The sequence below is a fragment of the Lonchura striata genome, chromosome 13 (genome assembly GCF_046129695.1).
Source record: "Lonchura striata isolate bLonStr1 chromosome 13, bLonStr1.mat, whole genome shotgun sequence".
In the NCBI taxonomy this organism is placed as follows: Eukaryota; Metazoa; Chordata; class Aves; order Passeriformes; family Estrildidae; genus Lonchura; species Lonchura striata.
In genome coordinates this window covers 23,591,887-23,619,782 of record NC_134615.1, presented here as the reverse complement: position 1 = coordinate 23,619,782, position 27,896 = coordinate 23,591,887, and the positions used below count along the sequence as shown (strand labels likewise).

At 51.1% G+C, this 27,896-nt stretch overlaps 1 protein-coding gene across 3 annotated transcripts in view; it reads right to left on the bottom strand.

The window, feature by feature from the left end:
* ZFHX3 (zinc finger homeobox 3) overlaps window positions 1-27,896 on the bottom strand; it is a 123,553-nt gene that overhangs the window by 22,624 nt on the left and 73,033 nt on the right. For 2 of the 3 annotated variants that reach the window (XM_077786405.1, XM_021526901.3), the window contains exon 5: window positions 7,413-7,520. In XM_077786405.1, coding sequence (XP_077642531.1) covers window positions 7,413-7,520 — 108 coding nt within the window. The remainder of the gene's footprint in view (window positions 1-7,412; window positions 7,521-27,896) is intronic. The other variant, XM_021526902.3, reaches the window with a different exon arrangement.

Below are 27,896 nucleotides of genomic sequence, written 5' to 3'. Positions count from 1 at the left end.
ATCCCAGCAAACTGCTTCCTTCCCAAAGACCCTTCTGAGCACTGGCACGAGCTGTATTTCCAAACGTACCACATCACAGAAGAGAACACAATTCCCATTTCTAACTACCTTCTCTGCCAGTCCTCATCTCTGCATTCAGCTGAACAGAGGTAAACTAAGTTCTGGGAGAGGGACAATAAGTATTACAAACAGGCAGCAGTACTGCCAGAGGGAGGCAGGGATTAGAGGATTTGATCTGGGACTGCTGAATTTCTCCTGGTAGGCTTGTCCATACCAAATGGGCTTGGAAGTGCTCCTGCTCCCCACAGCACCGCTGGCTGCATGCCTGGTGTGCTCCATGCCTGGCTGGGCAGCAGCCTCCCCGTGTGCATGTACAGTCCTGGCTGTACCTGAGTACAAACCCCAGCACTCTGCTGTGCTGCCAACTCCACAAAAACATCCAAACCAGGGGTGGAATGAGCTTGCAGTGTCAGTGCTGACTGACAGACACCATCACATATCCTGCTCTGCCCTCACAGAACGATGAGCTGCTCTGCTCAGCTGCCTGCTTGAACTGAAACTCTCCCTGTGGTTCAGAATTGGAAACGGCTTTAAGATGTCTGCAGGGCCAGAGCTGACCTTCCTTGCTTCCCATAATAAATTGTGCTTGGAGCATTGGGAGCATGGCACCACACTGCTGCTTCTCCATTGAGGAACACAGTCCCTCCTGGAGGGTTTGGGGAGGAGAGACCACTACCAAGAGCCAGCACTGTGGTGGGTGAAGGACCACCCTGCCTTAAAAGGCCCCGTCAAGCCCTGTGTGAGATGAATGGCCCTTGTCAGGAGCCTGATCCCTGCTGACACTGTCCAGTCCTCAGTGTGACCTCAGCCTGAGAAGCCAGCCCCCATCAGGCTGCTGGGTGTTGGGAAGAGCAGCTAGACACCCCAGGTCTGCCAGGGTGGCCTGGTACAGCCATGGGACAGTCATGGCTTCGGGTCCCTTTAGACCTCTCTAGGTGGTGACTGTAGCTCCTGTTGGTCCACACTGTGTCCCTGCACTGGGCACTGACCAGCTGCTCACCAGTGGAGTGTTTCTGGATGCAGTGACTGAATTCTGCCCAACCATCAGCTACCCCAGGCCACTCCAACATTGGGAGTCACAGCAGGGTATTTTCTCATCTCCTTTCTACTGTGGAGCAGCCTGCTTAGAATTAGTAGCAGGTAATTAAAATGTACCATCTCCTAAGTGTCCAATTTCATTAAATCACTTAGTCCAACCCCATAACCTTAATCCTTCAAAACTAGAATTACTGATAATTGTCCAGACCCAAGAATAACTGATTTGTTGCACATAGGATATTTATTTTAAGTATTAGTTTTTGAGTTGGCAACTTAGCTGGGAATTTTAACACCAAGACTGAAGTTTATTGTTGATACAGTAAATGCACAAAATGACACATTCAGTCCACATCACAGATGATGAGAGGAATCAAGAACTCTCTGCTACCAGAAGAAATGAGGACATGTCTTGGCATCTGCCTGCAGAACTCTTAGCCTAGCCTGGGACCTTCTGTCTGTGAAGAGAGGACAGGACAGAATGTCCTGAGCTCAAAATGTCCAGAAAGCAATGGCCTCGAAGGGCTGAGTGACACTCGGCACACGGAGACACCACCTGTGCAGTGACCATGGCCAGCACCTTGCTTCCAGGCCCAGGCCTCGCAGGGCAGAAAAAGGAATTTGCTTTAAAGCCTGATGTACATCTGCATATAGGATAGTATTGTTATTACTTTGACTCTTTAAATGGATTTAGTTCCAATTCACTGACTTAGATGGAGACCTGTGTTTCTCAACAAATATCCCCTAAATCCAAGAGCGATGCGGCAGGAGTGCTACAGCACTTCTGGAGATCTCCCAGTCTCGCTCTTCTCACCAGCTTCTGCTTTTCAGAGGAGGAGAGATCCTCCCTGGGTACACTCCAGAGGTGAGATGGACACTTCCTTCCAAGTGGGGGCCTTTCCTTTGCTGTTCCAAGGCAAAGACAGCAAGGATCCCCTAAACTGCTGCTCTCCATCCTGGTGGGAAGAAAGTCACCACCCACCTCCTACCCATCAAATTCTTTTAGCTGAAGTATCAGTGACAGCCCCTTCATCTAAACTTCCATCTCCCAACCAAGCAACATAATGGAAAAGCCAATTAAATGATTATTAATTCATGCTGCTTTCCGTAAGCCAGAGGTTCTCATCTCCCTGCATTCCGTAAACCAGCTTGCCACTTGCCCTAGAAATTTACAGTGGGGTTTCTGCTACTGCCATTGATTTAAACACCACCAGCCTCCAAAAAACTCCTTGCCATGAAGTCCAGCCGCTGGCCTGGGGAAATTCTCAGCGAGACCAGGGAACTGTGCTTTCACTGCCTGATGGAAAATAGCATTCTGTATTTGGTGGTGCCTCCTTCCTCAAATCACCTCTGTGTGTTCTTGGAGCCATCACTCAGCTCCACAAGTCCTCGGACCAGTGGGAGCTGCTACTGTGCCACACAGCCCTGTGCTTCTGCCCCCCGTGCCCTTACAGCACCTGTGTCTCTTGAAATTCAGGGCTAGTTTATCTGTTCCGTCCATTCTCCAGAAACTGCCTTGATGCAGGAATGGCCAGAGCCCAGACGGACTGCTGGGGAAGGGCACGGGGCACCCAGAGTTGCTGCAGCACTGCCACCTCCTCAGTAACACACAGCCAACATTTCCCCCTCAAACACTGTCTGTTTAATTCCCCATTCCCTGAAGGAACTTCCATTCCAATCAGCTGCTACAGCCACACGATCAGGCCAGTGCACTACCTGTTGCTCTGCAGCAGTAACTCAGCTGACAGGTAAATGCCCCATGCTCAGTGCACTCTGCACCCATCCTCACTGCTGCTTCACAGCCCCAGAAATGGCTGAATAATTTGTTTTTCTAATGCTGTGTCATACCTTCCCACCTGCAGCGAGTACCCACAGCTGAATTACTATTAAATATTCATATCCAGAAGCTCCAGACCTCCCTGCCTTGCTCCATATGAACACAAAACACCCAGCAGATGCCTCTATGAGATGCCAAACAGCACCAGGGGCTCCCAGAAGTGGGGTTTTGCTTGGCACCACAGACCTCTCCTGCAGCCCCCTTCAGTTCCTGCAGCACCTCCAATTCTGCCAGAGCCCAGCATGCCCGGAGCTCAGCCAGCAGCTGCATGGAGCCACCCAGTCCAGCCATGTTTCTGGGCTGGAGCTGCCACCCAGGAGCCTTTAGTGCTTCACATATCCTGGGAAAAACACAGTTACAGGCAACTCCCAGTCCTTCTCTCCCATCCCCTCTCCCTGGTTTCCCTCGCTCAGGCACCGGTGCTGAGTGGCTCCATCATGCCCCTCGTCCCCTTCCTCCCAGCCTCTCAGGCCCCCAGAACATCCCGGCCATTAAGTGCTCCACAAACGCCAGATATTTTAAAAAAAGCAGCAAAAAGCAGCCGGGGGGAGGAGCAGGAATAGATTTCCGTCAGGATGTGCCTGACCTGTTTTTTTCAATTTCAGTAATTAGAAAGGCAGTCGGCCTGTAGGAATTATTCATAAACTGCAGGAGCTGTGCAGTATACATTTATGTTAAACATGTCAAATCCAATTGAAATCATGCCTGCCAGCACCATACTCCATAAACACACTTTTCTGCAACAATTTCCCAGCTCTCAGCAGCCCATTAATACTTCCTTTAATAGCAATCTACCACGGATTCGAATCAGGGACGGTCCATTGCACTAATTGCTCTGTTAGGTGAGCATCACGGACAAAAAAAAAAAAATAATTAACAAAAATAAAAGCCCTTCAGGCCAGTCCTCCAGAAAGATTTCATTTCAATCTATATTTTAAGTAGACTTTGTTTCTTGTTTTTGTGGAAAAACCCCTGATATTCTCTGTGTACCCAACAGACAGTGCATTAAGGAAGCCTCTGGTAGCTGGGTCACTGCTGGTTCTCCTTCAGAGACGTGAACCAGCACCACTTCAAATCTGAGAGGCCTTGTACTGCAGTGAGCAGAACTTCAGCTGAGTATCCACCATCTACATCCTGCCTTAAACATGGAATTGGGATCAGCCACAATTCCTTTCCCCCTTGCTGGTTTGCTTGTGGTGAATCTCACACTAGCCATGACAAGATAATGTCTAACACTGAGTTATCAGGCAATTCCCTGCTCCAGTGTGGAGGCACTGCCATCTTCCAGAACGTTTCAGTAACCACTGAGATTTCTGTAAAAGTCAAGATCCAATGAGTCTTTCTATGGGATGGAGTTTTCCCCAAGTATATTCAGCTGAAAAGTATCACCTAAAAAATGTTTCTGCTTCACATTACTGCATTTTAAAATAAATGCAAAGAATTCATCAATAAATTTATTTTGCAGTTGAGACACTTCAACAAATTTACAGTGAGAACAGAGGTTTTCCCCTTGGTGCTGACACTAACCCCAGCACAGGCACCACAGTACCTGGACTGTACCCACTGTGGTGCAGACACTCCTGGGCTGGGGCAGGGAGATGAGTAAAGAACTCAGTGTTGTGTTACAGATCTTGCAATCCTTTAAGAAAGTGGAAGAAATAAATCCCCTGTGCACAGTGAGAAAACTAAAGCACAAAGGGGAGTAAATTGCTGAGGAACACAACAATCAAATTGCAGGTGGTGAGCAGCAACAAAATCTGTCCCCCTCCCCTTTCACATGCCCCATGACTGGCTTTCACCCCACACCTCTCCTGCTCCCACCTCCATCTTCACACCTGGATCAGAGGCTTTTCCTAAGGTCAGCCAGTCCATCCAAAGCAGGACAGACTGAGCCTGCCTTACTCCCAATGGCAGCTCCTCGAGTCTTCTTGAATGACCTCCAAGGAACCTCCCCAAAAAACCCATTCCAGTGCTTAAGCCACAAGCTGTACAGGAGGACTTTTAAAAATTTGTTATCTAACATAAATCTTTCTCCCTTCACTTTAAGCCCTTTGTGTCTTGTTGTCTGTATCCTCAACGTGGAGAACAAATAATTTCCTTCCTTTCAGAAGCATTTCATGCACAAGACTTATCTTGTCCTCCTCTTTGCTCTTCTTTTAGGTCAAATAAGCCTGTTCATTCCATTTTCTCCTCCTGACTGATGCTGCACCATTCTGGGTTGTTCCTGATGTTTGGGCTTTCTGAAATTGCTGCCCAGCCTCCCTAACACCCCAGCTCAGGAACTGAGAGCTTTCCAGTACTAAAAAACACACCAGTGGTACAGTATTGTCACCCACACTGTTATGTCTGTGCTTCATTTCAGCCTGTCCTGAAAAGTGGCATCGAAAGCCTTCCCAAGGAGACACTGACTCCAAACAGGACCTTCTTCACATGAAGGGAAACTGGGTCGTGTTGATATGATTTGTTCTTGACAAATCTGTGTCGACTGTTCCTCATCTCATTATCTTCCCATCAGCACTTACAAACAGTTGTTTGGTCAATTCCCGGGAAAATCTGGGGCAGGGATGGCAGGTGTACGGTTCCCCAGCCTCCTTCAGTCAGGGACAGGCCCCGTGTCTGTCCCTTGCCGACCTCTGCTCTCCTCTGCACAGCACAGGAGGGAGCAGCGGGCAGCTCTGATAGCTGCAGGCACTGTCCCAGCACCCAGGTAGGGTGCAGCAGGCCGGGGACAGCGCTCAGCATCACCAAGCGCCCTGCAGCCCATTCCCTGGCACTGGGGGACAGGCTCTGCCAGGCTGCTGCTGATACAGGCTGTGCTGCTCTGCTCAGGGAGGGCAAATGCAGAGAAGGCTTCATGTTCTTTATGGCACTGTGGTCGCAGCCTCCCCCTCCTCCTCCTCCAAGGAGAGCTTCCCGGTACTGCCTGCTCCCCTCCCTGCTCACGGCTCCAATGGCACCAGGTTTTCGTGTCCCTGCACACTTCTCTTCTGGCGCTGTCAGTATAACTGACCCAGTTTCTGCTCCTTCCCATCTCTGAGGTCCAGGACTGTCAACACAGTCATGCTCCTCGAGGGACAACAGCAGAAATAAGAGCAAGGTGTGGTGCCTACTTTGCACTCGGTCTGGACAGCAACAATTGGTAACACAATCTGGCTTTAAAGTTCACGGCGGTGGCATTACATGTTTGGAAGCAGCCTGAGCTCAGCACCAGCCCATCACACGCACCTTGGCTTGCACAAGGCTGGTCCCACGCTCCGCGGGCTCACATGCCTGCTCTGTGTCCTCCCCACACAGTTCCCTTTGCTGACCCCATGGAGCTCTCCCATTTCTGATCTGCTCCTTGGATCACAAACACTGGGTTAGGAATTTCACTGGCAGGATAAATAAATTAAACCATTCAGATTCAGGGTTTCTGGACAGAAGAGGGTTTAAAAAGTAGGCTCCTCAGTTTTCCTGACATATTTTGAAATATAATCTTTGCACACAGATCAGCCTTTTTAAGTGCTTCAGGTTTGGGCAAAGAGACCTATTTACCCCTGAAGAGATTTAATCAATAAACAATACTTACATCTGTCTGTGACACTCCACAAAATGGTTGTGCACAGCATCACACAATCCCACACAATGAACTGAGACTAAAACCCACCTACAGCCAAGCCAAATTGCATTTCCAGCTTAAGAATCAGTATGTGATGGGAAGGAACACACAGAGCAACCTCAGCGAGTACAGCCCACACTGAGAGCACAAACTTCAACAGCCCACAGGGCCCAGCTTGCTCTCTTCACCAGCTGGGACACATCTTCCATGGACTGAGGCTGAGATGGGCTGGGACTGTAACTGTGGAGGTGAAATACCACACTCCATTTTGGGAAGACAATGTAAGACAAAATACTGCTGTCTGGGGCTCACCAAGAGGCAACCATGAGGGCAGCAGGAGAGGGCTGCCTGGAAGAAGGGTTTCTGCGTGTTTCTGAGGCATTGCACTGACCAACACTGAGCCTGCCAACCAAATGGGACCCGCAGCCAGAACTGCTGTGTCCTGGGCCAAGGAAAACGAATGCCACCTTCAGCACCTCGGGTTCTGGACCCAGGCTGAAGCGGCAGCAAGGGTGGAAGATGGGTGGCCCTCTCCAGAGTGGGACGATCATAGAATCATCAAATGATATGCTTAATTCAACCGTGCTGGCTGCTGGCAGGAAGGGGTCGTCCCTTCCTCCCGCTCCTCTCCCAGCTGTGGATCCCCATTGCCCGCTCCAGACCCAGGGCACCCCTGGCCCAAAGCCAGCCTGACCCACCACAACCCCAACTATTGAGTGTGTCAAACAGCCACACCCAGATGACACTTATGTCACGCTGACACTGCCACGTTGTGGTCAGCTAAAAAGGGTTTTGTGGACCACTGCTTTTTCCACCTCCCCTTCCTGGATTTGAAGAAAATGAGGGACCAAACATCATCTCTGCTAAATCACAGAATCATACCTGTCCATTTACTCTGGTCCTTGTCCCCTCCACTCTCTTGCTCCTTGGCAGGTTCCTCAGCATCGCCCGTTGTTTCATTGGGCCCTTCCACATCTTCACTGGGTTCTTCTGAAACACGAAAAGCAGAAAGTGTCACACAGACATGAAAGGCAGTACAGAAGAATAGGTAGCTGCCAAAGAGTAAGAGCAACACCTAAGGTTGTGCATAAGAGCTGGGTGGCAGGTGCTCTCCCAGCACACCTGGGACAAGCACTTGCTTATTGGTCAAGACAGAAACTGTAAAGAACTGAGAGATGAAGACAAAACGAAGAACCTCACCTACTTCTACCACCAGGAGCTGCTGAAGTTCCCTGAGGTGTCATGTACAGTGACATGGTTCTCTACACAATGAGGTTCTACCCAGCCATATTAGGGATTACAGAAGGATGAGGGAGTGACAAGAGCCTCCAGCACCTTCATTCTCATCCTTCCTCCTCATCCCCATCTCAAGCTCTTCAGACCCAGTGACAGGGTGCAGTACTGAACCTGGTCACCAAGATGCCAGAGCCCACTGCAGACAAATGCCATCCCTCCTGCTCAGACCATCAGCTGCAGACCCAGCCCAGACACGAGGCACAAGAGGAACATGCTGGCAGCCTTGCCTTCATCCCAGCAAGGGGAAGAGCCTGCAGCACCATGCCAGTACAAAAGCATGGAGGAAACACTCAGTGAAGTGCTGAAAGCTCAGAACAAAACACAGAACACCATGGTCCAGCCTGTAAAAACAGAATGGGCACAGAGTGTGTCAACCTGGTGTGGGGCAGCTCTGCTCCAAGGCACCTCGTCAGGTGGGACTGGGAGTGACAGAATTGTGGCTGTCAGCCCCCTTACACCAGGGTATTTCAGCCACATTATCATCTACTACTATGGGTATTAATATACAGTCCTGTAACTCACAGGGGTTACCCCACCACTGGGCTAAAAGAGGCACTTTTAGGCCATTATACCCAGTTTTAGGCAGGATAGTTTAGAATTTTAACTCACATTATCCAGTCATGGTAAACCCCATGAACCCATGCAACCCTGCAATTTACCTGAGCCACCTAACGGGTTCAAGCACCAACCCCCATCCTCCTCCTAACAAACACAGGGCTAGAAATTCAGATTAAAAGTATACATTAGCAGCTTGCAGATACACAGCAGTGCTGTTTGAGGATATGAAAGCCTAAATTTGGAGTGAGAGGGGAGATGGGTGACAGTGCTGACAAAGGCATCCAACATGTAGAAAGACACATATCACTGGCGGAGGGGTGAGATGGGCAGTCTGCCATGCGAGCTGAGTGCTCAAGTTTGCTGGGAGAAGGGCTGTGAAACCAGCAGCTGGGTTCACATTTCAGAAATTAAAATTCCAATATTTTTTCCACTCTAGGGAAAAAACACAACAAACCATGCCCACCCCAACCCCACCACCATGGTGCTTTCAAACCACTTCACACAGGGTGGTGAGGGTGTCCCTTCAGCTGGGACAGCTGCTGTGGAAGCAGATTTTAGTTGGTTTTATTAAAAACATTTGGTAATGAGTTTATACATTTAATTTAAATAATAATTTTAACCATTCTTTGCTGGCTCAGGTGCTCCAAGGCCTCCTGGACAGTGCGAGGAGATGGCCCTGACTGCCCATGGCCCACTGCCCTGGCCCTGGCCCCCCATTGCCCAGCCCAGATCCCCTGGGCCCAGATCCCCAGTCCAGATCTCCTGGCTCCAGATCCAAGCCCAGATACCCCAGCCCCAGATCCCCAGCCCAGATCCCCAGCCCAGATCCCAGCCCAGTTCCCAGCCCAGATCCCCCAGCCCGGTTCCCAAGCCCAGTTCCCCCAGTTCCCAGCCCAGATCCCCCAGCCCAGATCCCCAGCCCAGTTCCCCCAGTTCCCAGCCCAGTTCCCAGCCCAGATCCCCCAGCCTGGCCGAACAACAAAGGGCTCCTGGCGCAGCGGCACTCCCAGCTGCGACCCGGAGGTGTCAGCATCGGCATGGGAGGAAGAGGAAGGGCGAGCCAGGCTCAGCCGCTGTCTGGGCTCTAACCTGAGCATGTGGAAATAATACGTGTCTTCCAGTGTGCTGTCTGGTTCGAGGAGAATAAAATAGGACATTCATAAGCAGTTACACCATCTGTCTTTATACCATCATCATCATCATCAACAAGGGAAAAAATAGCTCTTTAAAATGGATGAAAGCCCAGGCTGACAGTAACCGGAAAAATGTGAGCTATGAATACCAATAACGGGAGAAAATTATTAAAAAACAAGGCTACAAACAGCAAGTCCCCAGCACGGCTGGGGCTGCAGCTCCTCATGTCCATCCACCACCAGCCTGGACTGAGCCCCCACACCTCTGGCAACCACAGTCTTGCACCGGGAACGCTCCCCTCTGAGAAACTCTCAACACCCTCTTCTAGGCAAAGGGCAGGGAGCACATCCAGCTGCAAACCCTCCTCCTGCTCCACCCTGAGTTTTTTTCTGAAAAGTAATTTTCCTGAAGCAGGATGGGAAGGGAGCAGAATCTCAGACATGTACCCAGGGAGACTCTGAGCCAGCTTGGGTAGGTCCTTGTCCCACCCCTGCTCAGCTCCTTGCTGCCAGGGCCTCTGGCACAGAGCCCTGGGGAGGGCGAAGCACTGACTCCATCTGCCGTGATCCCCTTCCAGCAGAGCTCTCTGGAAGGCTGAGGCTGCTCTGCTCTGCACGCTCGGTCTGGCCGGCAGCACGGCCACCTTGCTCCCACTGCGCCCAGGGACGCTGGGGACAGCCACTCCTGGGACGCTGGGGACAGCCACCCCAGGGATGCTGGGGACAGCCACCCCAGGGACGCTGGGGACAGCCACCCCTGGGACGCTGGGGACAGCCACCCCTGGGACGCTGGGGACAGCCACTCCTGGGACGCTGGGGACAGCCACCCCAGGGACGCTGGGGACAGCCACCCCAGGGACGCTGGGGACAGCCACCCCTGGGACACTGGGGACAGCCACCCCCGCCGAGCTGGCTCTGCGCTGAGAGGGCTCCGACCTGCCGGGAACTCGCCTCCGGCGTTCACACCGTGTCTGACCCAGCTTCCACAGAGCACACCTCAGCACTGGCAGCGAAAGCAGCCAGGGCCCTGCTCCTGCAGCTCTGTGCCCACGCTCTCCCAAGACTTTGACCACAGTGGCAGCTCCAGGGTGCGGGGCAGGCCTGGGAAGCAAACACCTGTGTGAAGCCACCCAACCATCCATCCCCTGCACTCCTTTGGGGCATCCCTCTGACGACAGGCCAGCAGCACGTCTGCTCCTGCCTCGATCCACTGCGCAGCACAAGGAGCTTCCATCGCCACTGCAAACTGCAGCCGCTGAGCAGAGCCCACCAGCGTCCTCGTGACGTGGCCCACAGCACCCAGCTGCAGCAGAGTGTGCAGACCACCCCAAGACCAGCTCCTGAGGCTGCATGAGCACTGGTCAGCAAGACGTAGGGAACTTACTTCCAAACCACCATGACCTTTTCGTTGCCACGCGACCCCTCCTCCCTAAAGCTGCACGTTCTGTTCGGACTTCAGAGGTGCAAGAGCTGTTGCTGTGGGATTTGTATGGGGGAATCATGTCCCTGGGAAAACAGAACAACACACACTGTGCACGGGTTCCCATGCCAGAGTGCCCTGAGTCCATGGCGGTTTATTAATAACTTTTAAAATGAATTTTCCCACTGCCAGGGCTCAGGTCAACACTGAGAGCAAAAAGTGCAGCCCCTGGAGCCAAAGGAGCTGCTCTTCCATCTCAATCCACCTGCCCCACACAAAATCCTAGGCAGAGTCTTTGCTTCCTTCATGAATAAATCATTTTAGAGAGCAGTATTTCCTTTTAATTTAAAATTAAACCATTCACTAAGTGGGGAACAGGAGGGGGGAGGAGGGGGAAGAGCAGGAGAAGAGTCTGGAAAATCACAAGTATCTGACTTCTGCAGAGGTCAGGGAACCTCTGACTCGGACACACACCAAAATGTACCCAAACTGTGCATGCAATTGCACAGGATCACACCACTGAGGTCTGTCCCATTCCAGACCCAGGAAGTTTGAGAGCTGGAGAAGTCGGCAAATGCTGATGGGATCCAGACCAGCTTGAACAGCTCGACCTCTCACCTCTTCCTCCCCCAGCCAGGTTTCCCTTAACAAACCCAGATCTCTTATCCGAAGGGATAAAGGGCATTTCTGGGGTGGCGAAAATGTAGGCATGGGAAAGAGCGTGCGCTGCCTCTCCACCCTCCGGCAGGCTTGAGAGCTGAGAAACATTAGCTGTCATGAACCACAATCAAATCAGGTTTGAAATATTTAGCAGTGGCTTGGAAAATGTGGCGGTGCAGCTCTGACAGGCGAGATGTGCAGACACCCATTTTCCATTATAATGGAAATATCAAGCCTGTTCTGAATATGTATAACCTAGAAAAATGTATTGATTTTTCATTCGGCATTAAAAAAATGAAATACCCTGCAGCTGTCAAAAGCCTTTTGTTAAAAGCTCATCTTTCCTGGAATGAGGTTTACCAGAAACAAGTTTTAATTGTACACAGGGTCTCTCCTTTGGAACAAAAAGAATTTGTGACACTCCCTTTTTCAGGAAAAGTAGCCAAAAAAGCCAACAGAAAGCCTGAGCCCTGGCTTCTGGCTGCATGCCGTGGCTGTCGGAGAGGTGAGGGCTAGCTGAGCTGGACCCAGCACCAAGGAGCCCCAGCCCAACTGCTGTCCCGGGTATAAACCTGAGCCCCAGCCCAACTGCTGTCCCAGGTATAAACCTGAGCCCCCCCCGGTCCGGTGTAGAGAGGTTCAGGCCCATATGGAGGAGGAGGTCCAGAGTGGGTCGATGCCCTCCTACATCCTGGGGGCCCAGGATGAGCTCAGCTGTCCCCGAGCAGTGCCCCAGGAAGGGTCTCCAGGAGGCACAGGGAGGGCCTGACCCAGGACGGGTCTCCAGGAGGCACAGGGAGGGCCTGACCCAGGACGGGTCTCCAGGAGGCACAGGGAGGGCCTGACCCAGGAAGGGTCTCCAGGAGGCACAGGGAGGGCAGCCCCAGCTCACATCACGCCCCTGGCCCAGCACACTGTGCTGCGGTAACAGAGCAGAGATAGAGCCCGGATGGGGTTCTGACCTCAGCTCCCACTCCAGATGTGTGCATGTGCTGCAACTCCACCTGTGCCACCTCCTAACGGGATTACTCTACATCAGCTTGCTCATTCCTACTGTTTTCCTGCAAGGAAAAGCAGGACTCCAAGCAGTGCAAAGGCAGCACTAAGCAAGGTTCCGAGAGGAATGCTACGGAGCTCCATCCTGGATGCAAAGCTGGCGGATGGGTCCCACCCGACAAAGGGCTGCAGGAAGACAATGTAATACTACATGTTCCTTGGTTTAATGACACTTATTTCCCAGACAGCTCCATTCCAGAGCATGGCCAGAGCATCTCTGCTGCTTTCACTGACAAACAGAAACTGCTGACTATGGCGTGCTCAGCCGACACAGACATCAGAGAGTTGCAGAACTGTTTTGGCTTGGGAGGGACCTTCAAGAGCATCTTGTTCCAAACTCCTGACATAAGCAGAGACATCTTCCACTAGACCAGGTTGCTTCAAGCCCATCAAACCTGGCCTTGAACACACCCAGGGATAGAGCATGCACAACCAAGAGCCCCATCCCTGGGAGAACATCACCATTCTCCCACTCCCTGGGAACAAGGCTGTCCATGTTTTTTGTTTTTGCAAACTGGGCTATATTTTTAGCCAGTGAAACCCGACAGGGACTTACCCCCTTTAATTTCAGTAGGACTAGAAAGGTTGCTGTTATTTTCACACATGAAACATAAAAAAAAAGGCAAATTCCTTGAGCATGTTTGTAGTGGAGCGTGATGTGATTGTGTTGTCATTTATGGGAAATAATCGCAAGCCCATCTCTCCCTTTCCCCCCATTTTCCAGTCCAAATAACCATGAAAAATTACACTTCAATGTCAGGAGGACAACAAAGGAGGGGCTTTCTCCTGCGGCTTGACGGCTTTTCAGCCTCCCCTTTCTTGGACAAAAACTACCTTCAATTCTGCTTCATTTTAAATGTGATCTAACAAATGCATCTTGACAAGTTCCTTTCTCTTTTTCTTTTAAACAGTATTTTGCACAGTTTAACCTAGCTCCAAACTGGAATCAGCTGGAAAGGAGATGCATGCAAAAACACAAACACAGATCAAACCGCAAAACAAAAGAGTCCATCTCCAGCTCCAGGTCTGCAGGGGGAGGACAGACGGTCTCCATACAGAGACCTGCAGGACAAGGGTCCAGAGACAAAGGGACCCGTGGGAGGAAGAAGATGGAGGAGCTGGATGGCAGAGAGCACAGGAAAGGTGCCCAGGGGATGGGTGCCCAGACCCACTTGGTGAGGGAAGTCAACCCTGGCCTTCTGCTAAAAACACATGGTGGAACTACTTGAGCAGACAACGGCAGCTTTTGTAGAACCATGGAACCATGTGGGTTGGAAAAGCCCTCTAAGATCATTGATCCCACTGTTCCTCCAGCACTGTCAAGGCTTCCACTGACTCATGTCCCCAAGTACCACATCCACACAGGTTTTAAACCCTGTGGCAACTCTGCCACTGCCCTGGGTAGAATGTGCCAGGGGTGGACAGCTCTTTCCAAGAAGGAATTTTCCCAATACACGACCTAAACCTCCCCTGGCACAACTTGAGGCTGTCTCCCCTTATCCTGTCATGTGTTCCTTGGGAGAAGAGCACTGCAGGCCCTCACCAGACTGTGCCAGTAGAGCAAGAGATGCTTTGTGCTCACGGAATATAGGCTCACTTCAGAAGAGCTGTGGAGATCCACAAACAAATCAATGCTGATGCCAAGCTGAAGTTAATTGCCAACTTTAGCAACTTCGCAGCAAGGTACATCTTGAGAAGACTGTAACTATAACAAAAATGAGCTATAATTAATTCATGCTTAGCCTGAGGGGCTGAATATGCACAGGAGAGCTCCCAACAATCTTAACCCATCATCCTCACAAACCACACTTAAATGAAACACTAAAATGTCCTCTTTCTGTTTAGTTTTTTGGTTTTTTTTTTTTTTTTTGTTTTTTTTTTTTTTTAATATACAACTCCTGCTCTGTTCTTTCTCCCTCTCCATGGTATTGCTCCAAGGAAAAGCTAATTAATGTCTTGCTGACCCTCTTTCTCCCCCTCCCCAACTGTTTCCCAATCTCAGCATGTTTGGAGTTCTTTTAAGCTCAGCTAAAAACTTGGGAAAGCCATGACTGCAGCGCCCAGGTTTATGAACCACTGAAATACCCCAGCAGCCTGTCGGGCCACAAGTTCCCAACACAGACATGGGGCAGTGGAGTGGAGTGGTGGGGCTGATCAGGGCAGGGGAGCAAGGGACTTCAGAGTCAGGGGTTGGGCATGCCCAGGAGCCCCAAGAAGGACAGGGCAAATACACCCAGCAGGCTGGACAGATGCTTTGGTACCACAAGGGCCATGCCTATGCAGGTTCACCAGACAGAAAAAACAGCCTGGTAGAGCTGCAGTACCAAAGTTTTTGCTGTGAATGGTCATGGTCTCTCTTCACTGCAGAAGAATGGATACCACAGCAGCAAGGCAGCCCCTCAAAGACACAGCCCCACTTCCAAGTCTTGTCAGTCAACAGCCTGCAGAGTCTTCACTGCCATGCCATCGCCCCTCTGCCAGCAACCTGAGAGCTCTCCCACACCAAACCCCACTTGGGCTGGTGCACAGGAGGGAGCAGGTAACACAAGTGAGCTCTTGAATGCACAACAAACACTTGCTGAGAACAGGGAGGGGAGACACCCCACAGCTCTGCAGCCATGGGGCTGTCCTTGAAGGCATGCTTGAGGGGTCCCTCATCGCTCTGCACGGCAGGGATGGCCACAGCCTGGCCTGGATTGCTCCTCCCTGGGTTTGGTTAGTGGCACTGGCAAAACGTCAGTAATTGCTTTTCCCCCTGTACTAACGAGCTTTCAGCAGCAGCGACTTCAGCTTCCTGGAGCCAACAGCCCCTTTTTCTCCACCTCCCCTGGCTTTGGGTAATTGAAAGAGACTGCAATTTCAGCGCTGGCTCTCCAGCACTCAGCTGCACCGGGAGGTCAGGAATGTCAAGTGAAGCCTTTCCACTCACCTCCCCAGCGCCGCACGCGCTCACGGGGGCAGCCTGTCCACGGCCCGAGAACGGGCAGAGCTAGAGGGGCTGCCAGCAGCCAGGGGAGCCCAGCAGAGCCCCGCTGCAGCGGGTCAGGCTGCCCACTGCAGCCTTGCACCACGGGGAGCTGCAGGGCCCTGCTGACCCTGGACTCCCTTCTTTTTCCTTTTAATTTAAAACAGCAGATGGGTTTCTTTTCAAGGAAACTACACCTTCATTCTTGTTTTTTTTGCATCATCACGAAACCTTTTCCCCTGTGATTCCCACATCTCCTGACACACACTGGGTGGGGAAAGATCTTCCACTTGTCATCAGATCTCAGGTAGCAATGGAGAATGGCTGCTCCAGCTCCCGAGTGAAACACAGAGGATCAAGGAAAAGGGAAGAGCACAGAGCAGCTCCCAGTGAGACGCGATGGCACTGATGGCTCTGGAGCTGCCAGCCTGTGGCCAAGCAGGGAGGCAGCACCAGGTGGGCCAGGCCAGCGGACGGGGCGGATGGAACCTTTCAGCCACCCTGGGATGGTGCTTGGTGTCTGCAGCCCCTGAGCCTGGCTCCCTCCCACTAACAAGGGCACGTCAGGAGCTCTGGGGACTGGATCCACTCCTGGAACCTGGAGCAAGGCGCACGCACAGGTGGTGACTCCAGCAGAGGCCTGTGATAAGAATTTATTTCTCTCAATTACAGGCGCCTGTCCCCAGCCTCAGTTCATCAGCACAGCAGAGCCGAGTCAATGAAAGCCCCGTAACGCGCTAATCAGATGCACAGCGACTTCCTGGAGCTGCCGGCTGCTCCGAAAATAAGTGGCAACTTTGGGATGCGGGTTTCCAGTCCTGCCCTCTCTCTGCTCCCTGTGCTCTGTCTTTGCCAGGCCAGAGGTGGTTCCCCTGCCAGGCCAGAGCTGCTGCCTTGTGCTGCACACGTGTGTGGAAAGGCAGGCAATGCAGTGCCTGTCCAAATGTTTTATCTCCATGCCCCCAGGAATCTCCCTGTGCTGGAAGCTTCCAAGGATGAGTTACAGATTTTTAGATTCAGTTTTTAGGTTTTTTTTAAGTTTGATATAAAATATTTGCTCCCTTCAGCCCAAAACCATTCTGAAATAACCGGTGAATGTCCTGAGCACAGAGAGAAGGGTCTAAATACTGCCCTCACAGAGCAAATGTAAGATGAAAATGGCAGGGAAAAATCACCGCTGAGCTCCCTTCTGGTGTCCTCAGACAAACAGCACCTCTGCTTTTGGAAACCTCTATTGAAAGTGTCAGGCTGCACATGGCAGGTGCAGATGGAGGGCTGTGTGCCCGGGACAGGGTGATGTTCCCTGCTCTCTGGGATGCCTCTGGGCTGGGGCCATTTGGTTTAAAACAAGCAAAGAAAGAGCCCATCCCCTCCTTCCCCGTCCAAAGGGAGCCGCAGGAAGAGGCTGTGAACTCCAGTCTGCCCCCAGTCTGGCACGAACCACCCCCGCCCCAGAACTCGGCCAGCACGAGCGTGCGAGGCGCGGGGACGCGCTCCCTGCAGCCTGCTCGAGAAGCATCGATCCAACACACACTTGGTGCCTTTAAAGTTGTTTATGATCAATATGCAAATTGCCCACGGCATTGATCTGGTATTAATTTTCAATTAGGGAATCCACAAGGGGTCTCCCAGGGTCAATACCCAACAATCCAAGGTAACTCCACGGTGGAGCCTGTGAGACTGATGCTGCCCAGGGCCTGGGGCTGCTCCCGCACCTCCTGTCCTGATACCTATGGACAGTCCTGATGCCACAGTGGTGCTGGCACTTGGGGCAAGCCCCTGGCAAGAGGATTTAGGCAGCAGCCTTCAATCTACACGCTGTGTTACCTGTGTTAGCATCATTACTGGTACTGGTGGTGTGGGAAAGCCCAGTGCAGGGCCTGTGTACAGCAGCATCTGAGGTCAGTGGTGGGTCGAGGTGTTCCAGCAGCTTCCCAGGGACACAGCAAGAACCCAAATGCTGCCTTACACCATGGAACACAAGTTACGGAAACCTGTGCATCTCCAAAAACATATAAGAAGTGTGAAAGAAGTGTGAAAGGTCACACAAAGGTTCCAAAAAATGAAAGAAATAATAGAAAGTGCATTGAAAATCTAGAGAAGCATGCCCCTTCCCAGCAATGTGACCGATCCCACCAGCCGCCCTCCCAGCCCCTTGCTTGGGAGGCCCAGAGCGAGCTAGCTGTAGTTCCAAGCCCTGTGGTCACACTGGAGAGGGGATGCCCTGTCCACACTGGGAAGGTGACGTCCCCTCCACAGCAGAGAGGTGATTATGTCCCCTGAGCACCAGCCGGCCTGTGCCCGCCCACGGCTCCACCACTCACTCACTGTGCTAACCAGCACATTAGCTACCCAGGCTAATTGGTTTATGGATAACATTAATTACCATGTTGCTCATTAATGGATGAAATCTTTATTGGTTCCATTGATCAGCGGGACTTGTTAGCCGGCCTCCTAACCAATGGCGGATGTAACAAGCTCTCTTATTGGCATATCAATTAATGCAATCAATTTCTGGCCAGCGGCTGCCATTCGCTTCCCTGCTTGTTAGACTGGGGGAGACAGAGTCATGTCAAGTAAGCATTTATTTAAAGGGTTTCTAATTCTTCTTGAGCTGACTTCCCAGCAGGCTTTCTGCCACACAAGGGTTTTCTGCCTCCAGAGACCTTCCCCTTTCCTCCCCTGCAGAATCAGATCTATGACAGTCCCTGCAAACTGAATCATTTCTATGAAAATATTTATCGAGTCTGGCGAGTAGGAACAGCCACAGCCAGAGGTATGGGATTGACAAGCCAGACTGCAACTATCCCAATTTAACAACTGGGGAGATTGGCAGGAGCACAGACCTCTCCCCAAGGACAGATGGGCTCACTAGCCATGCTGCAAAGCCTTCCTGCACATGGATTAATGCTAATTCCAGGGTCAGTTCCCAAAATTAGCATAATTTTGCAAGGGAACAACAAGCCCTGGATACTTCTGCCCTATCCCACCTCCCATAGCAAACACAGGCCATGTCACATGAGGCTGCACCCACATCCCAGGTGCTGCTTGCAGCCACTTCCTCTGCTTCAGCCTGGAAAAGGAGAGCAGGGTTTTCCAGCTAATTCCTCCCATAAGCAGTGAGGGAGGAATTAGCTGGAAAACCCATGGAGAAATGCCACAGACTTACGTGAGCCTTACAGTCCTGCTCTCCTGAGTAGGGTGGCACAGGGGATGGCCCAGTGAAACAGCACCAGAGCTGGTCATGGTGTGACAAAGACTCAGAGATCTGAGCCATTTCCCCCACGAGCAAGAAGGGGCTTGCAGGTAACTGGACAGGAGGCCAATGATGTTCACAAGGAGTAGGAGCCTCTGCTCTGATTCCCAGATGTCTGCTCTGTTTTCTGGTGGGGTACTGGCCAGAGGATGTTCACAAAGAGCTCAAATCCCATCCTACTGGGCTGAGGTTCCCCTGCTGGCAAGAGGCCCCACGTACCCACAGCAATTCTTCCTGGCCTGCTCCCCACTCCAGATCTTCACCCAGGTGACTGTAGAAAGGATCTTCCCCACCAAACACAATAATAAATCAAACTTTATCAGAGCAGAACTATAAATCTGTGAAGACTCCAATAATTTCTAGCCATGGGAATAACACCACAAAAGTACTTTTTAAACTAATTACTCAGATTCTGAAGTGCTGCCCTAATGAGCTTTCCTTCTGCCCAGAACTTGCTAAGAGAAAAAAAAAAAAAAATCTACCTTCAGTACAGTAATTACTGCTTTCCCCTTCAAACTTCTAACTGGAGATCAATGCTGCATTTTAAGACTCATTGATTTACAATTAGCCTGGCTTTTCTGCTAAAGTGTTTTTAAAGCAGAGTTTACTTTTATTTTATTTTGAAATCTCAAAGATCTGGTTCTTAGATTTTGCATCTCATGAGAGGTGTGCTGGGAGCTCATAGGGAGGCAGGCACACATCGGAACAAGAAAAGAAAACAGGCTTTGTTATGCTGAGATTAGAAATAAGAGACTGAAATATTTAAGGGATAACCATGAAAAAAGAAGGAAAAGAAACAAAGCTAGGGGAAAGGAAGAAAAAGTGGAAAAATAAGGAATGTAATTGCAAAGAGACATAAAAATAAACTGCAGACTAAGGAAGGAGAGTCACTGCCAGGTGGCTTGGGGCTCTCACTGCTCTGTTGTTCATCAGCATCCTCAGGAAACTCAGCAGCAGCTTTGTGCATCTCTGCAAAACAAAGCACTGGTTAAAGCCGTGCGTGGCGGGGCGGCGCCTGCGCAGCCCTGGCTGCTGTGCAACCTGTCCCGTGAGGAGACACGGGAGCAGAGGAAGTGCAGCCATTAACAATTCCTTGCTGATTGCTTCAAACATGCTTTCTCTGCCCATAAAGATAATAGCCTCACGGATACATCTGCCTGCTCTCTCCAGCCCCCTCCCACCCCAGCATCATCTCTTTGGCACCCCCTGCCCTGGGCTCCCAGCGCTGTGGCGGCTGGACGCTGGGGCCCAGGGAGGCTGGGGGGTCTCCACCCCTGGGAGATGCTTCAGACCCCAGCACAGACAGCTCTGGCCAGCCTGTCTCTGGGCAGGGCCAGGGCTCAGAGGCCTCCAGAGGCTCTGCCAAGCTCCGCTGCTCTAGGAAGCTATGACCATTGCCAGAGTGTTGTAGCATTGCTTGGTTCTGACTCATTTTTCTGTCATTTCTGCCAGAAATGAGCTACACTGGACAAGCCAGTTCAGCCTTTGCCTCCTGTTTTTCCCTTCAAACTCAACATTAGCAAAGTCTTCCAGGATTAGCGTGAGTAGCAACCCAACTGGAGGCAGCTGGAGGAGCCAGGAGGCAAAGGGAACCACTGGCAAGGGTTTCCAGTTGTGGGGTCACCACAGCAGTGCAGCCTGCCCTTCACTTGTGCTCTCACATGTTTTATTCTTTACCACTGCGGGGTCCCTGGTGCCAGTGGCAGATGATGATCCTGTAGTGATGAAAGCAAAGCAAAAAAATAGGGAAGCATCTCTCCTTTTTGTGTTGCATTTTAGAGAAAGCTGCTTAGCCCCATTTCAAAGACTAATATGAAAAAAGTGCAATTAAATCCTTGAAAAACTGACAGATCAGCAAAACAAAACCACCCGGAGGAGAGCACGATTGAGCCTCATTAAGGAAGAGTTCAGTCTGTTTTTAAAACCTTTCTTAACATTTAGCTGGTACCGCTCAGCAGCCGCCACTCCCAACGCGCCTGGTGCAATTAGTGTCAGAACGGAAAGGAAAAAATCAGCCTAGGAACAGGAATTAAAGCACCGGATCCAGGCAAGGGAAAAAGGTTTGGCTGTAGCGAAGCCACCTGAACTCGGCCCCCTCCTCGGGGTCTGTGGCAGCGCTCAGCCCCGCTCCACGCTCTCACGGGCGCTGGGCACACCTGGGCTGCGCAGGGCCGGTGCCCAGCCCCTCCTGTCCCCCCGCGCCCTGCACGGCGGTCACAGCCCTGGCGAGGCCAGCTTCACCACGCACGGACAGTAAATTACACCCATCCCAACAGCAATTACAGCCACTGCCTTGGACAATAAGGAAATGGAGACAGGCACAAATCCTGCGCTGTCCTGGCCAGCGGCTGGGGCAGTGCTGACCAGCCCCACGCGCCGTCTCGCCGGCCCAAACAGCGCCCGACACAGCCCAGGTCTGTTCTTCTGCAGTGGGGGTGGGGATGAGCGCATGGGAGATGGAAAAGATGGCAGAGAGATGAAGCCATTTTATTAAATCAGGCAAATTCTAATTTATTCTGGGGAGATGGAGGAGAGAAAATGGATTCATTCTCAGCATGCACACTCCGTATCATCTGATCCAATCCTCAGTGCCTCGCCAGAGGGGGAGGGGGCCTCGGCCGGCTGCAGTGCTCCCACAATCAGAGAAAAAGATTAAAAAATAGGATGATTCTCCTTTTGGATTGTACAGCAGTCACGGGGGACAAGGCTTTTCCTGAGAGCATGAGGTGCCATGTCTGGCTGACAGCCGTGCCTGGGACTGGGGGTTTGCCCCCTGGGGATGTGGAACGGGCAGCACAAGGTCCAGGGCCCAGTACAGCACATGCACCATGCAGGCACAGGAGGCAGAGACACACATGGAGGAACATCCTGAGGGATCCTGCACGCTGCCATTTTTGGTGTTCACCCCAGCACACCCCTCACAGCTGGCAGGGTAACCACCATTATTCTTCACCAGTAAGAGATGCTGGAATAGAAGTGCCATGTGGGCAGCACTGAGGAGGTTGGTGGGACCTCAGGCACCCATGGGACCATGCACTAGTGCAGAGCACCACCAGAACACTACTGCTGCATGTGACCACGGGCACTTCAGGCTGCTCATGCCACAGCCAGCACAGTGCTTCCACAGATCTCAGCAGAACTCAGGAGCTGAGCTCTTCTGTGGCTCCAGCCAGTGCTTTGGGAGTCAAGGAGCCCACCAGATGCAGCCAGGCTGGAAGCCAAGAGTGAGGGCATTCCTTGTGGCAGGGTGGCTCAGGTTATCTGAAATGCTGCCAAGGGGATGGTGGGTTATGACAGTCAGGTGGGGACACCTTGTGCAGAGATGTTCCCAAGCTCTGTGTTTGCTGGCTAAGTATGATGGGCACAGCTGCCTGACATGCAGAAGCCAAAGAAACTCCTGCTTTAGAGAAGAAATGTCACTGAGCAGCACTGGAGTTTTGGAACAGGGACTGAGTGAAAATGCAGAGGTTTGGTTAAACAGCACTGAAGAAAAGCAACAGAGCCCCTGCTGCAGAGGATAGTCATCTCTGGGACTCAGGGGCCAGCCATCCCAGCAAAGGAACAGACACCTGCTGCCCCTCGCTGCCCACACGGGATGGACATGGACAATGCCAGTGCATCCGGCGAGAGGGCAAGGAGAGATGCTGCTGCACAAAGCTCCATGGGCACCAAGGTACCTCCCAGTTCAGAAGCAACTAGAGGAAAATGAGAACACCACATAATTAATTACCTGTGGCCCAGTAAGTCCAGGAAAACAAACAAGACCTTTGATGAATTAGAAGAAGGCCAACTCTGGCCAGGGCAGAATGCCTTGGGCCTCATTGTCCTGCACAGAAGTCATTCTAGTAATGCTTGCAATGATTAAATGAACTCTTTATACAACATCATTCTGAAAATATTCCCCTGCAGGAGCCCCCCTCCCTAAAACCATCAACACTCATCCCAGCTCAGACTGGGGCCTTGGGGGAACAGCTTTGCAGGAGGGAAAAGGCCAAGAGCCTGGGGAGAGGGGCCAAGGTGCAGCACCTGGAGCACAAATTCCAAACATGAGAAATTCCTGTTTTGCATCCAACTCCAGCAGGGGCAGTGAAGCTGATTTTATGACTTATTTATTTATTTCGTCTTTGATGAACAGAAGGTTAATATAAGAACAACTCCTTGGCAAACCTTTAAGGGTAATTCAAGCGACACTGATGTGAATCAATGTTCCCTTTGTGAACGCATTACTTGGCAGAAACTGGCTTTTTGTAACCCCCTTAAACCTAGCTGGCAAAACAAAAAGAGAAAAAAAAACGTCCTTCAAACAAAAGGATGAGGTGAAAATAAAGAGAGAGTCGACTGCACTTTATTCTCTTTCACAGAAGCAAATGGATTTGGTGCTTTTTATACATTAATCAATCAATATCACTGACTGTACATCAGCGGCGCAGCCAAGTTATGAATGACCTTTCTGGCAAAGAGGACACTTTTAATGCTCATAAGACTGCTCATAGCTTAGCAACTTTCCGAATTTATGCCTGCATGATTACCCCTCGGAGGCAGGCGCCCGTGAGCGCCGCACTGGATATGACAAGGTTCGTCCTTGCCGATCTGTGCAGAAGGAAGGGGCCGCGGCCGCTGAGGGACGGGCGCGCCCGGCAGCGGGTGGTCAGCTCGCTGGCCGGTGCTTTGGAGCAGGAGGAGAGCAGCACCCCTGACCCTGCCAGGCCAGCACAAAACAACCACGAGTGACCCTCTACGCCGCACGCAGGGAACAGGAGGAGCCAGGAGTGGGTGCTGTGGAAGGAGAGGCGGCCGCGCAAGTGAAGTGGAACGGGCGCTGAGCATGGCTGGCAAAGGCCAAATTAATCCCATTGTTTGGCCACAAAGGAGGCAGCAAAGTAGCACTGGAGGCCAAGGAACAATCCCAAACACTCAGCCCTAATTCAACCTTCATCACCATGAAAAGGGGATGGAAAAGGCCAGAATGCTTCAGCTTAATTGGTAACCAAATGCAAGAGCTCCCCGAGAAGGTGCAGCAGCGCCGGCACAGTGAACACAGAGATGGAAGTCACATCGGGCTGTGCCCCTGCTGCCCTGACCCTAACCCTGGTGAGTGTGTGGGGCCATGCAGGGCCCCACACACACCATCCCAGAGCAACACTGAGATTTAGGGGTTCGGGGCCCGAGGCTGGGGCACAGAGGGCACTGAGTGGGGATGGGGGCTGCACCATGTGGAGAGGCCAGCGTGTCCCTGCAGACCAGGGGAAACCTGCACCTGACACGCTGACTGGGGAGAGAGCACCTGTGTATAACAGAACCAGAAAACCCAAACCACTGCTATTTATTTAATGAAGTGACTACACATGAATAAAAAGCCTGAAAAGGCGTAGGAGGAAGCACAGAGTAGGAGGGGGCTCAGGCTCTTTGAGCTGACAGTGGCCTTCACAGGAGCATCCAACTGAAGGTTCAGTAGAGTCAGACCAACACTGCTTCTCTCACTCACCACTCTTGGAAGGACTGACACAGAAAAGGGAAAAAATGCAAATTGGAAGCAAATATGGATAATAATTTCTCATACAGCTCCCAATTAACCTTTGGAACTTGTGGCCTCAAGAAATCATTGAGGTCAAAACAAAATACATGGCAAATGCACTGAGATGTGCAACTCAGAAAAGCAAACTGAGTCTTTGGATGAAAGAGAAACCCTCTTGTTTAAGGGCATGAACTGAGTTTTAGTAGGAACAAGGATGAGACCTCAATTTGGGTAGGTTATTATTTGTTTATGGGCCCCCAGACTTCCCTCTGAAGCAGTCAGAGCAGGCAGTACACTGGTGCTGACAGGCACGTTATTAGCCAATCTCAGAGTTTTAGTGGAAAAATAAATGCATGTGGTAGCTCCTTCCCAGGCAGTTCTGAGGACGGTAATGTCATCACCAGAGGATCAATAGGCCTCGCAGCAGGGACAGGAAGCAAGTGCATTTCAGAAGTACAGGCAAACACAAGACCAGAACAGGGACACAGGAGAGTGGCCCAACGTGCACACCACAGCAGGGGGAATGCTGGAGCGGGCCAGGCCAGGGTTCAGTGCCAGCCTGAGCCAGCTGCTAAAAAAACTTGTTTCACAGATCCTCCCTCTAATAATGTATGGAATCTCATTTTGCCTATGGCTCATACAGAAAAAAAGGAATCCAATCCATAACCCAAGCTTTATATCTCTTGCAACTAAATCCACAAGCTACAGATTAGAAGTGGAGGACACTCCACTCACATGGACATAGCACTTGCTCCAAGACACCCTGGGACCATGCTGCAGTACCTGCAATGTCTTCAAAGCTTTACTGATTCACTCCTCACAGGCACAGACCTTCAGTCTTTAACCTGCACCACTTCAACAGCCACCTCCAAGTCCTCAGGAGAACAGTTCTCTATTCCAAATTGTGCAGGAGAAAGGGGAAAAGAGAAACAGGGAAGAGAAGCAGAAGGTGCAGTGAGCACCATGCCCTGTACATCGAAAGCAGAGCTTCAGGGACAGAGTACCAAGAGACAGGGATGCCACTCTTGAGTCCCAAGGGAAATAGAGCTCAGGGGGATGCTGATCTCTGACAGCTGGGCTTTGTCTGAATAGAGAAAAAGCAGAGAAGAAGAGGGACAAGGAGGCTCAGAGTGTTGTACTACAGCATCTGGTGATACTTCCTCTTTTACTTTTCCTAAGTGGAAAGGGCTTTAAGATGCAGTAGAACAAGAAAAACATCCTAGAACAAGTCAGCTGTCAGAGCTTCCTCTCTTTCTGCTTAATGAAAGCCATGAGCTCCCCAGGACAAGTGGTGGCTGGATGGGATGGAGTTTCTGAGATTCCTGCCACGGCTGGGTGCTGCTGCCGCGTGCCTCCCCAGCCCAGCGCTTCCTTCCGCAGGTGCCTCACGCTGCATGAACCAGATGCTGGAGGCTTTTTCTGCTACAGCCTCCCTTTACCAGGGGCACAGGAAAAAAGTCACAACCAACTTTAATAAAAACAAAATTAAAATGATTAAACCTTTCATATCCTTTCGAGATTATCTCTTTGCTGCTGGTTGGGCAAAGCAGAGCTAAGGCATAAATGCTCTTGACTTCAAACTCAAAACCAACTCAAAAAAAAAAAACCAAACCAAAAAAAAACCAAAAAAAACAAAGGAAATCTCCTTCTGCCAGATATTAAAGAGAACCAATGTTATCCCTGCATTCTGTTGACCCAGACTTCAACAGCCCCATGGTGCCCCAAATGCAAAAGGACAGGGAGATGCTGCTGGGATGGGAATGGAGCTCTCCAAAATGCAGGTGGGAGAAAGGATGCAAGGATGGAACAGATATGTTCATGTTACAAGGCAATATCAGGAAAGAAAAGACTCCTAAAAGTTTCTCAAACCGCTGGATTATCCTCATGCCCTCTGGCCTTCTGAAGGAGCCAACTGAATGCAGCCACCATGATCCATGGCTGCTAGAAACACTTTTGCTGGATTTCAATGACCATTAAAGCAATGTGAAACTAAAGCAGAACCAAAAGCTTCCCCCTGTGACCATGGAGGAGAGACTCTGTCATCTGCCCAGACTTGGGATGGCCCCCAGCAGAGAGACCTCGCCAGAAATACTGCAACTCTGTTAAGAACTTGCTGGAAAAGTAAAAGGTCCTGAAGCCATTCAATCCATTAAAAAATGAAAAAAATTCCAAGGTTCAGCAGAACAACAAAGGGGAAGGCAACAAACTGTCCTCTAAACGAACATATGTGACACAAGATCTTGGAAAACAAGAGATAATCCTGCATGTGGGGGTAGCTGGTGGGGTTGGCAGGGAGATCAGAACTGCTGCAGTAAAGGGAACTGCAAGTTCAATCAGCCCAATACACACATGGCCCAGGGCTGTTTGCCTCTGTGCTGGGCCACATCTGCTACTGCACCATGGGTGAACGTTGCCTCGAATCAGGACAATCCCTCTTGCTCCGTGTGTCTCAGGAGATGACAGGAAGGCATTTCCACCTGGACAAGAGCTGCTGCCACCCCCAGCTGCAGCACGCGCCCCGGAGAAGCCGGGGGCACACGACAGGGCCCCAGTGCCCCCAGAACCAGCGGCTGCTCTGACCATGCACACACTGGTGGGTTGGCTGGACTTACATGCAGCACTCTGCAAACAGAGCTGAGCAGGCTGCTCTCGGGGCTACAGATCACATACTGGGAAAAGGCACTATCAGGTTCCGGAGAGTGACAGGTAAAAGCCCAAGAGCTACAGATGAAGCTGGGCAGCACTTGGTGTTTGCACACAGGAGCTCAGGCTGTAACCTGGGCTGGCAGATTATTAAATGTGTCAATCAAGGACAAGCCTGGAAATCACATCCCCAGCCCTCTGCAAGGCCACGCATTTCAGACACATAACTGTGGCATCATCAGCAGAGCCAGAGTTGCAGAGTGGTTTTGACTGGCAGATGCTGTAGCATGGACTCTGTGTGCTCTTTTCCTGCAGGCACCATATGGGTGATCTGCTTGGTAAGTTTTTAATTGCTGTGTCAAATCAAGTCCTATGAAAAACTGGAGAGAGATTACAAAGCAAACTGGTGATTTATTTCCCAAACCCTCCATTACCTCCATCAGAAGTTGGAGACTGACAAGTGTCCTTAAGAATGACCACACTGTCTTTAATGGAGACCAAATGGACAACAAAATTACTTTAAGCAGGGAGAAATGTAATTTATCACTACCAATTTTTACGTTGAAAGTCTTGAAGTTCTACTGGAAATAGAGAGTCTGCCATCATGAAAAATCCACCCCAAAAGTACATCTCACACCCCTAATGTAACAAACTCCATGAATAATTACTCCATGCTTGATGATGATGAAGGAAGTGCGTGACTCGGTGCACAGAGGTGCAGCAACCAAACCAGCACCCTGCTGTCTGCAGGTGACACAGGCAGAGTCAGGCTGAGGAGTGATTCTGAGGCTGGGAACTACTATTTTTAACCCACATGGGGTTTTCTCATCTGAACTGCTTTGGCTATACTGTAGCTCTGTTTAC